This window comes from Haliaeetus albicilla, chromosome 2, assembly GCF_947461875.1.
Source record: "Haliaeetus albicilla chromosome 2, bHalAlb1.1, whole genome shotgun sequence".
NCBI lineage: Eukaryota > Metazoa > Chordata > Aves > Accipitriformes > Accipitridae > Haliaeetus > Haliaeetus albicilla.
In genome coordinates this window covers 31,385,721-31,399,935 of record NC_091484.1, presented here as the reverse complement: position 1 = coordinate 31,399,935, position 14,215 = coordinate 31,385,721, and the positions used below count along the sequence as shown (strand labels likewise).

The 14,215-nt window shown below is 37.6% G+C and overlaps 1 protein-coding gene across 15 annotated transcripts in view; it reads left to right on the top strand.

The window, feature by feature from the left end:
• Positions 1 to 14,215, top strand: part of SUGCT (succinyl-CoA:glutarate-CoA transferase) — a 339,720-nt gene that overhangs the window by 30,544 nt on the left and 294,961 nt on the right. For all 15 annotated transcript variants that reach the window (XM_069812412.1, XM_069812467.1, XM_069812380.1 and 12 more), the window contains exon 7: positions 12,653 to 12,744. In XM_069812412.1, the coding sequence (XP_069668513.1) occupies positions 12,653 to 12,744 (92 nt within the window). The remainder of the gene's footprint in view (positions 1 to 12,652; positions 12,745 to 14,215) is intronic.

Here is a 14,215-nt window from a genome sequence, read left to right as displayed (position 1 = left end):
TTTTTATTGTAAGTGATTGAGCTAGCCTTTTACACTGGCATTAAGCATCCCAGCAGGAGGGCTTTGCCGTTTTTTCCACTGTTATTTCTTCAGTCACACATAGCTTGAATATCCAAAATACTGTGAGTTTAGGAATAAGAAACAGTTGAAAATGAGTGCTATTCTGAAACACTGTGTTCCCATTCGTTGTTCAATATGAGGCATATATGAAGCTTAATGAACAAGTCATAATTTTTCCTTGCTTTAAAATTAAGTATTTACTATCAGCTGTGCATAGAAGTAATATTTTTCTTATGACTTCACACTCATTGCTTGTTCTTTCATCTAAATAGCAGTATTTTGTACAAAACCTCAGACTTCAGGATTTTGGACTCTGTCCTAGTGAAGAATACCATAGCAGACAGAGAGCCTGTGAGTCTTAAGATTTGACACTGGGTTAGTTTACAGTGAATGAAACCACATTAGGCACTGAAATCCTGGATATGAACAGCATAGCAACACAGTACAATTGTGGAGACACTGATGTTTTAATGTTTATTTTTCAGTAGCTATTATACTTGGACTGGTGCCAAGCTAAGTTCACAGAAATAAAGCTGGAAGATTTTAGGTAGCTTCAGAGGCCTTTCAGTAGGCTTTTGTAAAGCAGTATTTATTGTGTTTGAGTTCTAATATTCTAAAGAGAAGACCCAAGAAAAGATCACCAAACATTTTATTTGTTATTACTAAAGATTTCTTTGCTGCTTACCAAAGGAAATATTTCTTCAAGGATCTCCTGCCTTGTAGCCGTCTTATCTGCTTTGTTGGTTTATTAATCTTTTTTCCTTGCCTGATGGACTTACTTCATATGAAGATTGCAGGAATTTGTGTTTTGGTTTTTTGTTTGTTTGTTTGTTTTGCTTTACTGTTTAAAATGGTGAGGTTTTGAGATTTCACCAACAAAATGAATAGGACTTATTAAAATGGTACAAAAATCCAGTGTCTTTGTGGTGTCCATTCACAGTATTTTCTGTGGGTGTTGTTAGATTGGTAGGAAGACTGCAAGTGGCTGGTATTGACTTGAAAATGTTTCCCAGTAAGCATATGGTCTTCATTACTTCTGTTTTTAAAATACTGTGATAAAATAAAACATTTTGTCAGTAGCTAACAAAGAAAAAGAAAACAGTTTTGGGTGTACAAAACACAAACTATTGAAAAACAGCCTGTATTTTGTCATTTTTAGAAACCAAAATGGTGGCAGTATTTGGCACTTCTCCATGTACTTGAATGTTAAAAGCATTCTGTATCCCAGTATTTATGTCAGCATTGGCTGAAACCCACTGATCTGCAAGTTGTCTTGTAGAGAAAACTTTGTCATTGGAAGTTGTAGATGTTACTGCAAAGTGAGGGTGTAATGAGAATGTGTTTGTGGATAACAGCCTTCCCATAAGTAAAAGTTCCTGTAAAGAGAAGAGAATAATCTGTTTGTGATACATGGGACAAGAAGTAACTTAAAATTTCAGCAAAAAAAGATTCTAATTAAACATTAAGAAAAGCTTTCTAATAGATAGGATGATGTTCTTGTCCAGGAATAGAGTCCTTGCGGATATTGCAAAGTCAGGATAGGGATATCTAGTGCCATTGTTATCATGTCTTCCAGTGAACCCTGACCACCTTTTCAAGAGGAGAATGGGAGGCCAGAATTTTGTAACCTCTTTTGAGAGTACATCTTTCAAAATAATTTTATGGAACTGCGACTACAAGGTGCTTACTCATATAAAACTATCCTTTTTGTACAATAAGAAAGGGTATTATATATCATGTACCTACTAAGGGTATATAACATATGATTGTTTGCCAGTTTCTTTTATTTCTGTCAATTTCTTTTATTTCTGGCAAATTAAAGTCATGATCTTAAGATATGTGGGAGTGAATTTGGTAATGAATCCTAACTTCTTTTAACATTCAAACTGAAAAACCTAAATATAGTAAAATACATGGTCTGGAAGTAATGATACCATCACTGCTATAAATTGCTCTGATTCTCTTAACTTTATTGTAGTTCTGAAAGCCTTCACAAAGTGATGTTCCGAGATGTTTGAGTACTCTGTCCAATCAAAAGTTTGTTCAGTTGCTTGGACTGAACAACTGGTATCTTGTTATATTTCGTACTGTATTTATCTATTTAGAAGGTGTTTCTCATCAATGAGATGTGAATCAGAGCATTTGATTAGAGGTAATTGTGTTAGGAAAATCTTTACAGAGAGGAAAAACCCATGTATGTGAAATCAGTTGTGTCCACTACAGATTTTATTTGTGAAGGCAAAGTTTCTTTTTATGTATGACCCTTCCTAAGGAGCCAATTGGCAAAATCTGTTAGTAGAAAAATATTCAAGTTAGGCAATACATTGAATTAATCGGTTATTAGATTCAGCTGTTTCAAGTAACCAGATGCATTTACTTTTTACCACTCCACATATTAAATTCCTGTAAATGATCAACAACTATTATATTTAACTATGCATTGTATAATCAGGGAATCTGTTAATGTTAAGAATATTCAAGATCACTTTCATATGTGTTTCCAAGAAAAGGCTCTTTCAACTTTTCTTTATGTTCACTTAGTCTAATGTACTGGTAAGTCACTGCAACTTTCCGCTTCCATCTGGTCTGCAAGAACAGTTCATTTATACTTCAAGCTGGGATTTACACCTTCATTAGGTTGCATAGAAAATTAATGTTGTATCAGGACTTCAAATGAAATTCGTGTTACAGTTTATGATTTCAGAAACAGGAGGTAGGTGCATGCTCATTCTTTGAGCTGAGTAGAGATTTTGCTGTTTATATATTTTGTGTGCATAAACCAAAGAGACCTGTAATCAGGCTCAGAATATGTCAGTAAAGTTATTGGGTTGAAAGGACAGCCTGGAATTTTAAGAATGTGTCATATTCCATATAACTAACTTAATCCTCTTTGGGAATTAAACATTACAGATTTGTTTTGGAAATTTTTGAGGAAATGTTTGGAGAGTTTAGAAAAATTTCCATACTGATTTTGAGTGTGACACTCTCTTCCAGCTTCAGCCCCTTGAGGGACCATGTATTTGACCTTAGAGGGAGAATTCAGGGTCATAGTACACATGCTCCTGCATGCACACACATGTGGACTTGCAACCCCCGAGTGTAGTGGAGTGCTTAGTCAAGGTCAGCTTCTTCACTGGACATTGCTGCACAGACTTGTCTGTCAACATAACTATGTACAATCACAGCAAATGAAGGTCTGTTCAGGTAATACAACTTTAGAGTGAATGTTGTCTGATTCAGATGAGAATTAATTATGTAATTAAGTAGTTACTTTAAATTTTTGTTGTAGGGTCATAGGATAATCATGTCCTTATCAGAGCCTACTGTGTATCTGTGGCCTCCGAGTTGAGACTTCTCTGAGGCTATCCTGACACTGTACTGCTTGGCCATAGCATTATAAATATTCATGGAAGATACACCTTGCAGGTACTCAGTCTTACACATTTTTCACTACAGAAATAGCATGATTGTTAGTATCTGTTGAGCTGAAGTCAGGTATCTTCCTGGTGACTCCTGGCTGATTCCCAGCATTAGCCGGCTGTTTCTCATGAGCATTTGCTCCCTTACCTTAGTAGTAATAGCATGGCAGAGGTACATGAGTGGAGGAGTTCTAGCAAAGTAGGTGAGGACACACAGAGGTTAGTACAGACAGTTCACCCCAGTATTTAGCTAGTTTTTGTGCAAGTTTTGCAACCTGGATGGATTCTGGGGGAATGTCACTGCTACACTGCTAGGAGTAATTGACTTTATTATTTTAAAATTAGCTTTTACAGTGGAAGTATCTGGAGTCATAAGATCAGCTGAATCTCTACCAAACAGGGTACAAGGAGTGAGTTGTTACCTTTAAGAGTGTGTAGCTAGGAATACTGGAATAAATCCAAAACAGTGGTGGGGAATTAGGGTGTCTCTCAGCCTCCTTACAAGGTGTAGAGAAAAGTTTGAGTACTTAATCTGAGTGCCATCTAAAAGCTTAAGCTTTTAATTGAAATTTTGTTTTCAGAAAATGGTCACCATGTGGCATTTAATTTCTGAGATCATGTAGCACAGTGCCTCCACTTAGATTGGGGAGCTGCTTCTGCCTTGAAATTCAGAGAGTGACAAGTTAAACTTTAGCTGACTTAGCAAAAGAGAGTGATAGTAGCATCTCTTAGGTAATTGCAGTTTAGGTTATGGAGGCAAGAACTACTTTCTTGTAACTTGTATTTGGCATGTTGAAAAGCTAGAAAATATGGCCCAGAAGTTTGCAGGCCTGATTAAAAGCCTGTTGAAAACCAGACTTGCGTTGTTTGAAATGGTCTGTGGCTGTGTCCCAGAAGTGTGGTTGGTGTTTTCAGAGGAGTTGTGTGAGGCTGGGTACCCAGATCACATGAAAATTGAATGGAATTGGATAACTGGCAGAGTCTGTTGTTCGTCCCCTTCTAGTCTTTCAGTAGCTAAATCCTAGCAGAAAGTTTTGCGTTTGATTTAGTAATTTTATCTTTGCCTTCCAATTTATAACACCTGATTTTGTTTAAAATACAGGGTTAGAATGTCTAAATCAGCATGTGTAGAAGCAATAAAGTAATTGATATATTGTACGCATTCACAATCATCAATTGGGAAATGAAATGTATTTATCAGATTGTTGGTCAGATTTTATGCCTGCTGACTTAAGGTGGCTGGTTTTTTAAATACTTTCATCTCTCTTGACAGTTTGCTCTGACTTCACCTTTTTCATATCGGTTCTGATCTGTAAGCTTGCCTAACCAGGAAGCTGTACTTCCTTTCCTTCTGACCAACACATGGCAAGCATTTTCCAAAAGTCGTTACTCATTTTGCTAACGTATTTGGCAGCTCTGACATTGCAAAGTTTCATATAATGCGTCTGTTAGATTTTGGCTTTTCTCATCACAGAGAGTTGCTTGTGTTCTTCTGCTTGTTTCATTAATCTTTATTAAGTAAAGATGTAAGCTGTCTTTAATTGAATGTTTTCTTTTGGCAGTAGAACAAGTCAAAAGGTGTTTCTCATTAATTTGTTATTCAGTAGGGATAGCCATCTATCTGGATTGAATTTGTGACAATGTTTAGTCCCTATTTGTAGAAATGCCTATGTCGAACATATTTTTCTGTGTTTTGCCCAGAATATCATATACAGGCTGACTTTATAATGTCATTTGTCATGTGGGAATTGAGCTACAGGGAATTGGTCTGTGTTGACAGCATGTCTCCATGTTGGTTTTTCCTCTCCTTTTAGTACAATGTGTTTTATATTTGGTCTTATAAAGTTTTATCATGGTATCAAATCATGAAGAAGTGCAGAAATGATGGCTTTTGGTTTTCTCTAGCATGTGATACAAATATTTTGGGCAAAGGTCATAATGAGAAATGCTGACCTTTGTTTTTTATGACACAGAAAATCACATTCAGACTTTCTTGTAGGAGTTAATTACAGGGCCATCATTACCTTGAAAGCAAATTATATTGAAGAAATGAGACTAGCAATTTCAGGTGTTGCACGAGTTCTTTTGTCTCCCTTCCAGTTCCTGTGCTTTTAGTAATTTTTTTAAGATTTACTTCTTTCTCTGTTGTTTTGTGGAAGGTGCAAACTGTGTTTGTGACCCACTATCCTGGGGAAAGTGTTAAATTTCATCAAATACAAATCAAATGCACAAAAACCTTAGAAATGAAGAAGCATTTTTGTTAACCTTTGTAAAAATCCCAAATGAATCTAAGATAACTTACGTAAACGTATTGGGTTTAGGGTGATTGTCCTTTAAGTGATGATACTGCAACACATTAGTGTCTCTTTATCCCAGATGCTTTCAGGCAGCTCCTAGCTGAAATGAATTGTTTTTATACATGTTAGGAATCCTGTCATCATATTGTCAGTAACTCCTAAGCAAGGAAACGGGGTGTCCAAATGTGTGTTCAGTACACGTCTTGGAATAGCATAGGATCTACGGACACATGGAACTTTGTCTGGGACAAAGTTGTTTATTTGGTTTGCCTGCTTTCTTAAAATTTATGAAGAATGTCTGCCATAGATGTAGCTGAAAATCCCACTGTCATCTGGCAAAAATGAAATAAAGCTATGTTGTAGCTGACATGGTATTATAAAGCTAAACCTGGAAAGACGCATTAGTTTTTCTAACAGAGTTCTCTTTGGAAACAGTTTTTGCTAGCATTTTTAAATTTAGTGTGGCATTTTTGAGCATCTGGCATTTGGCAGCTTCACTAATAACACTTTTGTGCAGTCTAACAGCTTTTACTGTTATTACATTTTTCCTAATCTTCAGCCTGACCTTTCTCACTTCATAATATTTATTTCTGTATCTCAGAACAGAATCATTTAGGGTGGATTCCAAAGCAAAGTATGTCTCTCATGATAAATATATTGACCAATTTAAAGTCGATAAACTAGCAGTAGTTTGTTATGACATATTATTTTTTCTCAAACTTTTTTCCAATATGATGCCTGCAACTACTATCATTTTTCCTGTGGTATGTTCCAAAGCTTGAGTGCTGTCACATGGCACTGTACAGTAAGCACAGAAATGATTAGCTTCATTGTGTCAGAGGTGACTTCTGCGTTTCGGACTAATTGGCCCCCTTTCATCAGAGCAGGTATGTCACACCAACCCTAGAGAAGTAGCTAAGATTTATTTCCCATCGCGGAGTGTCTTTATTTTACTAGGTCTCTCTGATCCAACTCGAAAAATCTGGGGGAAAGAAATACTTTCAGGCCTTCCCTTTGTCAGGAATTGTGATGTATTAATAACAATGTAATTTAATCAGATAATAGCAGTAGTCTCGTTCTTAGTTTTAATTGGAATGGGTATATATTGCCAATATTTACGGGAATTTTATTTGTTTTGATTCTTTTTACCACATTAATCTTCAATCATTAGCAGTTAGTGTCTTGCATAAAGTTACTTCTGTAAAGCCCCCAGCTAGTGATGAGGACCTTAGAGCTATTATAATTTACTGTTTATATTGACATGATTATCTTTCCGTTTTGCTAGATAAATATTTTTTAGTCATCTTGAGTCTTGTTGCTCTGTGTGAAACATTTGGCCATCAGACAACCTTTTTTAGAGGCTTTTTTAGAACAGCTGTGAGCTGCATTATTCTGTATTAGCTGCCTTATTTTCTGAAACTTTAATTGTCATATTCCCCCAAATATGAACAAAACAGATACCAGAACAAAGATATATCCTTTTTTTATGTCACATTAAGCATGTTTCATTTTGAATATTCATACACTGTATGCTATGCTGCAGACTAACAGAGATGGTAGAGATCTTAGTCGATATTCTTTCAAAATTTTCAGCTGCAAGTTTATCTTTAACCAGTTGGAAAGTTCTGAAAATGGTATGCTAAATATAGCTAGTAAGGTAATTTTCTCCATTCTTGTCTCAGATAAGGGTACCGGATTGCTGGCAGAAACTGTCAGGGATACAGGATTGCTGGTGGAAAGCTGTGGCATTCACTTTGTAAATGCCTACCATAGAGGCCCCTGTTTCCCTTATACAAAGTAGCCAGTGCAACTTGTTCTTTCATACTTGTCTCATACCCAGTTCATTTTTCTTGCTCACAAAAAGGTAAAGACAATAAAGGTACACTTCCTTATGTAGAAGATAGACTTGGCTGCAGGGTCGGGACAGGAACAGGAAGATTAGGTGTGACTATGCTGAATAAGCAAATAGTCCTTTAGTGGACAGGTGGAGTTTGTGTTTCTGGTGGTTTCAAATGCTTGCTATGCAGACTAAATGATGCTTTGACAATGACAATTTTTAGGAGGCACCTGGAGATCTGACTGGGGGTTATTGTGTCTTGTAACCAGTTTGACTGTGAAACTGACGTACGTTTCGCAGTAAAGCAAAACAGCTCATACTGCAACAATTTTGAGATCTAGGTACTTGAGGATGTGGCAGGTATCAGAATAAACTGTGCCTTCCTAGTGCAAGTGTAGAATAGGGATTTTGGGAGTCGAATAAGGGTTTGGGGACTGCAACTTTCTTTTATTCTTTCCAGATTCCATTTTACACAAATCTAAAGCTTTACATGAAATTAGGCATCAGGCAGTTCCCTCTCCAGCTGTAATGAATTAGAAAACTCTGATTAATTAAGTTTTTAAAATCCTTTTGTCTCTCCCCTGAAATAAATTCTCCCCCCCCGAAAAAAAAATTCTCTGGACTTAAGGGACTGAAATAAATTCTCTACTGGTAGAAAGAGACTTTAAATATTGACTGTAGCCTAAGGAGGCAAACTCCACTAGAGGGCAGTTCAGAGCAAGAGTGTAATCAGTTGCCTCGTTTCCTCTTCAGAGACCATCTCTGTAAAGTCTATTCTTTCTGTGTTCAACAGGGATTATCTTTTTAGCCTAAAGTATTTTCCACTATATCTAAACTTGATAAGCCACTAACTACATTATACTAAACAGGAACCTATATTTAGGGTTAAGCGCATGTAATTGCAAATCTACGCTTCTGCATGCTGAATTCAAGTGTGAGAGAATGCAGGGTATTTGGACAAACATAAACTTTGGGTGGCATTTTTGTATCTTTAAGATGTTGTTTTATATATTTTTTTATATATATATATACACACACATATATGCACATATATATGTGTATATATAGGTATGTCTATATAGTACAGTTATGGTGAGATTTGTGCCCCAGGCTGCAAATTTTCTGAATGTAATTTTGTGCTCACCTTCAGACTTTTTGTGCTTGTGTACATAGTTATTTCTAAAACATCTGCACTGGGTTGCTTCATTGACCTGTGTAGTTTGCTACAATAATAATGTTCAGCCTTTGATTTTTATCTGGATAATGAGATCTTTCATTTTAGAAATAGCTATTAATCACTTAACTCTTACAGTTAAATGGCTACCTCTTCTTCCAGGCATTTTATATGTCCATAGTTCCTGGGGCAAACCATTTCCAGTGGCAACAGATTTTGTCCTCACACTAGCTTTGTCAATTGAGAATTCTAATCAAAAGCAGAATTATGTATTTTTTCATTTTAATCTATTGTGACTTGTGAAAACTAATTAAACATTCCTTAGAACCTCTAATTTTAACCAGAAAGCCATTAAATAATAACTTTTATTTTGAAACCAGGCTGTTATAATGTGTGAATAGGACTTAAAATTGTATTTCTAAAATACCACTTGAAAAATGCATGACTTGTTGCCTGCCACCTTTCCTGAATATAGTGTTTGAGGGATGGGTGTTTGTCCTTGCCAGAAGAGCATTGCAAAGCAGTTTATAGTTGTTCTGTCTACATACCAAATGCTTAATTTTCAGATGTTTTCTGTTTATGAAAACATTTGTGTGAGCAGACGTGTTGAGATGTCTTTTCTTTGTTAATAATCGAGGCCAGTACATAATTTCTCACTTACTTCAATATGCTTTTCACTATTCAATTAAAGTTGTTTTGAGTATATTTTTTTTATTGAGCAAGATTTTGTTTTTGAAGTGGCCCCGCACATTTAAGTGGTTTTAATGCTACAGTTCATTCCAATGAGATAATGGTATATGCCTAGTTGGAGCCCTTCAGAGCATTTTTGGGTGGATCCACCGTATTTTATTTGCTAATCCTGTTGTGTTTGAATATGAAAACTTTGTTATTTTCTGTAAACTTAAGTGTGTAAATATGAAAGGAAATGTTACCAGTTGCTATTTAGGGTCTCAGTCAGCTGTTGTCAGAGACATGATTTCAAATAAAACTGAGTAAACTGGTAGGTTTTTTTTCTTCTGTCTTGTGAGTAGTGAAGTCAATAAGATACAGATTTGAACATAAGAAAAGTGTTGAATCCTTTCTTCCAATATGTTTGTTTTGAGGCTATGTTGACAAAGTCAATGTGCTGGCTGTAGTATTCTGATACTCCCTGTGATACTGAGTGTGGAAGTTGAGTTCCTCCTCAGCTTTGCACAATGCGGATCTGGTGTCTCCAGAAAAATATCAGGTAATTAAGATAGTTTGTGGTATAATGGGGAAATTAGTATGGCTAGTAGATTTTGTTTTGCATGGCTAGAGGGTATTGTTTTGCTTGGTTGATTTACTAAATATTAATTGGAGTAACAAAGTGACTTGACTCCAGTTTGAAGTGATCATTATTCTCTTGCACTGTATTTTAGAAGTAATTTATGAATTTTGTACATAACAACATTGGTCCAAATGGAGGAACTGAGGAAGATTACCCCAATGAGTAATAATTTTTAATTGTGTGCTGTAATCAACAAAGCCAATGTTTAGGCTGTCACGTCTATCAAATAGACCATATGTATATAGAGAAGATTATTCTGGGAGAATAATTAAAAAGAATTTAGGAGATTCAGGGAGTTTTATCTTGCAGTTTGTGTTGATCTATTTTTATTTTAATACTGTTCTCACAGCCTAGAGTAATACAGAAACGTTGCCTTAAAAGTGCCAGCCAAACTAGGAATCCTGTCTGTGACATATCTCCTAATTGTTTGCTCCTGTAATTATGGAATTTCTCCTAGAGATACCTAAAAAGGGAAAAGAAAGCATGAGGATAGCTTTTGAATTTGCTACCTCGGAGGAGGAGAGACTTAAATGATTTGTAAGGGCTCTGGTGGTTTCTATTAGTTCTAATAATAACAATCAAACATGTTGCTCCTTCCCTGTTGGCTTCTCACCTCTGTGCTGGTGGTCACTGGTTCCATAAGAGAAAACCAGACTTGGCTTTTTAACCACTTACGGTCATTACATTGTACAGGCCTAGTACATTAACTACCTCCAACTTCAGCCCTAAATTATTAGGTTATACTGTGATTGACAGGCAGTAATCCCTTGTAGGGGAATAGGATTGATATCTGGATTTGTAACTTCTTCAGTTGATCCTGCAAGACCTCCTCAACTGGAAGATTCTGTGGTTTTTTTGGAAGAACATGATGAGTTAAAGCAGAGGAAAGCAAGAGGGCATCCTTCTGGCTACAGCTGTGTTTTGGGTTTGTGTGATGGGGTTTTGGTAGTGGGGGAGGGCTGCAGGGGTGGCTCCTGTGAGAAGCTGCTGGAAGCTTCCCTGGCTCCAAGTTGGACCCACCTCTGGCCAAGGCTGAGCCCATTGGTGATGGTGGTAGTGCTTCTGGGAGAGTAGATTTAAGAAGGGGAACCTGCAGTGAGTGAGGGGAGTGGGATGCAAGAGAAACCCCTGTGCAGACAGCAAGGTCAGTGAAGAAGGAGGGGGAGGAGGGGATGCCCCTGCAGCCCATGGAGGTGAGCGGGGGAGCAGATGCCCACCTGCAGCCCGGGGAGGACCCCACGCCGGAACAGGTGGGTGCCTCTGAAGATGGCCATGACTCCATGGGAAACCCATGCTGGAGCAGTCCATGACTGAAGATCGGCCTGCGAAAAGGACCCATGTCAGGGAAGTTTGTGAGGAACTTCAGCCTGTGGAAAGGACTCATGTTGGAGAAGATTGTGAAGGACTGTCTCCCATGGGAGGGACCCCACGCTGGAGCAGGGGAAGAGTGAGGAGTCCTCCCCCTGAGGAGAAAGGAGCAGCAGAGACAAGGTGTGATGGACTGACCCCAACCCCCATCCCCTGTTCCCCTGCGCTGCTGGGGGGGAGGAGGTAGAGAAAATCAGGAGTGGAGTTGAGCCGGGAAAAGGAGGGAGAGGTGGGGGGGAAGGTGTTTTAAGATTTGGTTTTACTTTGCATTATCCTGTTTTGTTTTGATTTGATTTGTAGTAGATTAAATTGATTTTGTTTTTTCCCCAAACTGAGTCTGTCTTTTGCCCATGACCGTAAGTGGTGAGTGATCCTTCCCAGTCCTTGTCTCAACCCATGAATGAGTGAGCGAGCAGCTTCATGGTGCTTTGTTGCTGGCTGGGCTTAAACCATAACAAGCTGTTAATTCTAAGCTAATTCTGTAGCTGAACAAAACTGTATTTATGTAGTCTAAAAGTCTTAAAAAATTTTAAGACTGTAGTCTTAAAATACAAGTCTTTTGTATTTTTGCATCTCGTTGCTAACTCTTGGCAAAGAGATTGTGTGTACTTGTTAGAGGGCCAGCCTTGCCCTCTGTTGTAAACAATGTTTTATTTTGAAGGTAGCTCTGTATAGATGTGGAATAAAGTAAGAGAAGTAAGGCGGGAACACTTCATGTGTCTAAACCATAGTGTCATGTTTTTAGTATGGTTTGTGGTATTCAAGATATCTTTATGGCAGAGTGGAGATACAACACAGGCAACTTGGGGCCTGTTGGACAACAGTTGGAGGCCTGTAGAGATACTGTAGAGCCTCTGAAGTGACATCTGAATCCCACTTCAGCTGACCCAGCAAATTAAAAGAAGGAATTCTATCCAAAGTGAATGAAACCTAGCAGGGCCAGGAATCTGTCTAGAATTAAGATCAAACACATCATCAACCCACACAGAATAAATCCAACTTTTACTCTTAAAAATGTGCAGGAATAAATAGAATACAATAGCATTCATTGGTTGTACAGTCTGGACAACTTGTGAACAAAAGCTAATGAGAAATACTAGTTGGTTCCTTTTTGTACTAAAATAGTAATATGTGTTTATGTTGTACTTGTCCTTGATTAAATTACTAGTTGTTCTCTTTCTGTTTTAGGTTATGGTCAGACTGGTCCAATGGTTCAGAGAGGTGGATATGACTCCATTGCAGCTGCTGTTTCTGGTCTCATGCATATCACAGGGCATGAGGTATGGTGCTCAACTTATAAATTTAACAGAATCTTTGTGCCATATACTAAAATTTGATGCTGCATGGAGCAAGTTAGCCTATGCTAACACATCTGTTATGCATGCCTTCCTGAGTCCAACAAGTCTTATCTCTAAGAAAATGATAGTGCTTATGTCCTTCAGGTATCTCACTCCAGGCTCCAGGCAAAGCCAATGCCTGAGAAACAGAAAATGGAAGAAAAATGGTATTATAAATCTCAAGTGAATAAATTGACAATTTATGCTAACCTGTTAATGGCCATTTGTAGTCACTTCAAGAGCTGTAATAGACACATTATTGACAGCTGTATGATGGAACCATACATACGTGTGGGAAGTCTCACCTGTGCTTTGATTTTGATATTCCCTCTTTAAAAGAGGGAATTGTGAAGCCATCCAGATAACTCTGACAAACTGTCTTTTCAGTCATCCTGCCTGAAAATAAGCAGAGAGATTCCATTAGTGGTTCTGGAAAAGCTTTATGTGCTGCTATTCCCAGTGATATCCAAGATCTTTGGTAGTTGCAGTAGTGCAGGAAGCATTACAGAGGTAGTTTAGTATCTGGAGTTCAGGCATACATAGAATGTGTGTCTTCACTTCAGAAAAATGCTGGTCAAATAGGCATTTACTTAGGCTGTATTGAATCACCGACAGGTGCAGGGAATGTGGTCTCCAAATGTCACTTATCAAATCAGATAGTGTTAGAAGTCTATTCTCTGCATCATAAACACTAGATAGTCTTCTGTGGTGGTGCTTCTGATACTCTGGAAGCAATAGTGCAGATCTTTAGAGTATGACACTTGCATGCCCTAGATAAACAAGGAGTTATCAAGTTTCTGTACTTGGTGTCAGATACTGATGTTTGAGTCGGTTGTTGAAAGCTAACCGTGCATGATCTGAACATAACTCTACTGCAGGATTGATAGTCTGCCAATTGACTTGTTTTCTGCCAAGAACAATGGCAAACATCAGAACTCTGTGTGTGTGGCAATTATTGTTACCAGAGTCCTCCTTTCTATTAAAAAAAAAAATAAAAAATCAAGCATCATTTGACTGAGGAAAGTGAAACATTTTGTGTCTTTCGACTGTCTGTCCATTGCTGCCATGTTAATGACACATAGTCACAGGATATCCCATCTCACAACATAAGACATGAAGTTGAGTGCAGTCCTTACAGGTACTTCTCTTCAAATGTATAATGCACGTACACACTAAGCACTGACTGATCACAGTAACTGTAGTGTAAGTAATTTTTACATTCTGACCCTGGTAGAGTGAAGGTTAGTACTTCCAATTCAATGCCAGAAACTTCATGCATGCCTCGAAATATACCAAACAAAATTAAATAGGAGTATAAACTGTTAGAAAGGGGCAAATGTTGTTAGTACAACATGAATAAATTATGTTGAAAAATTGAAAAAACCTAGGAGTCTCGTAAAGCTTTTCAATGATA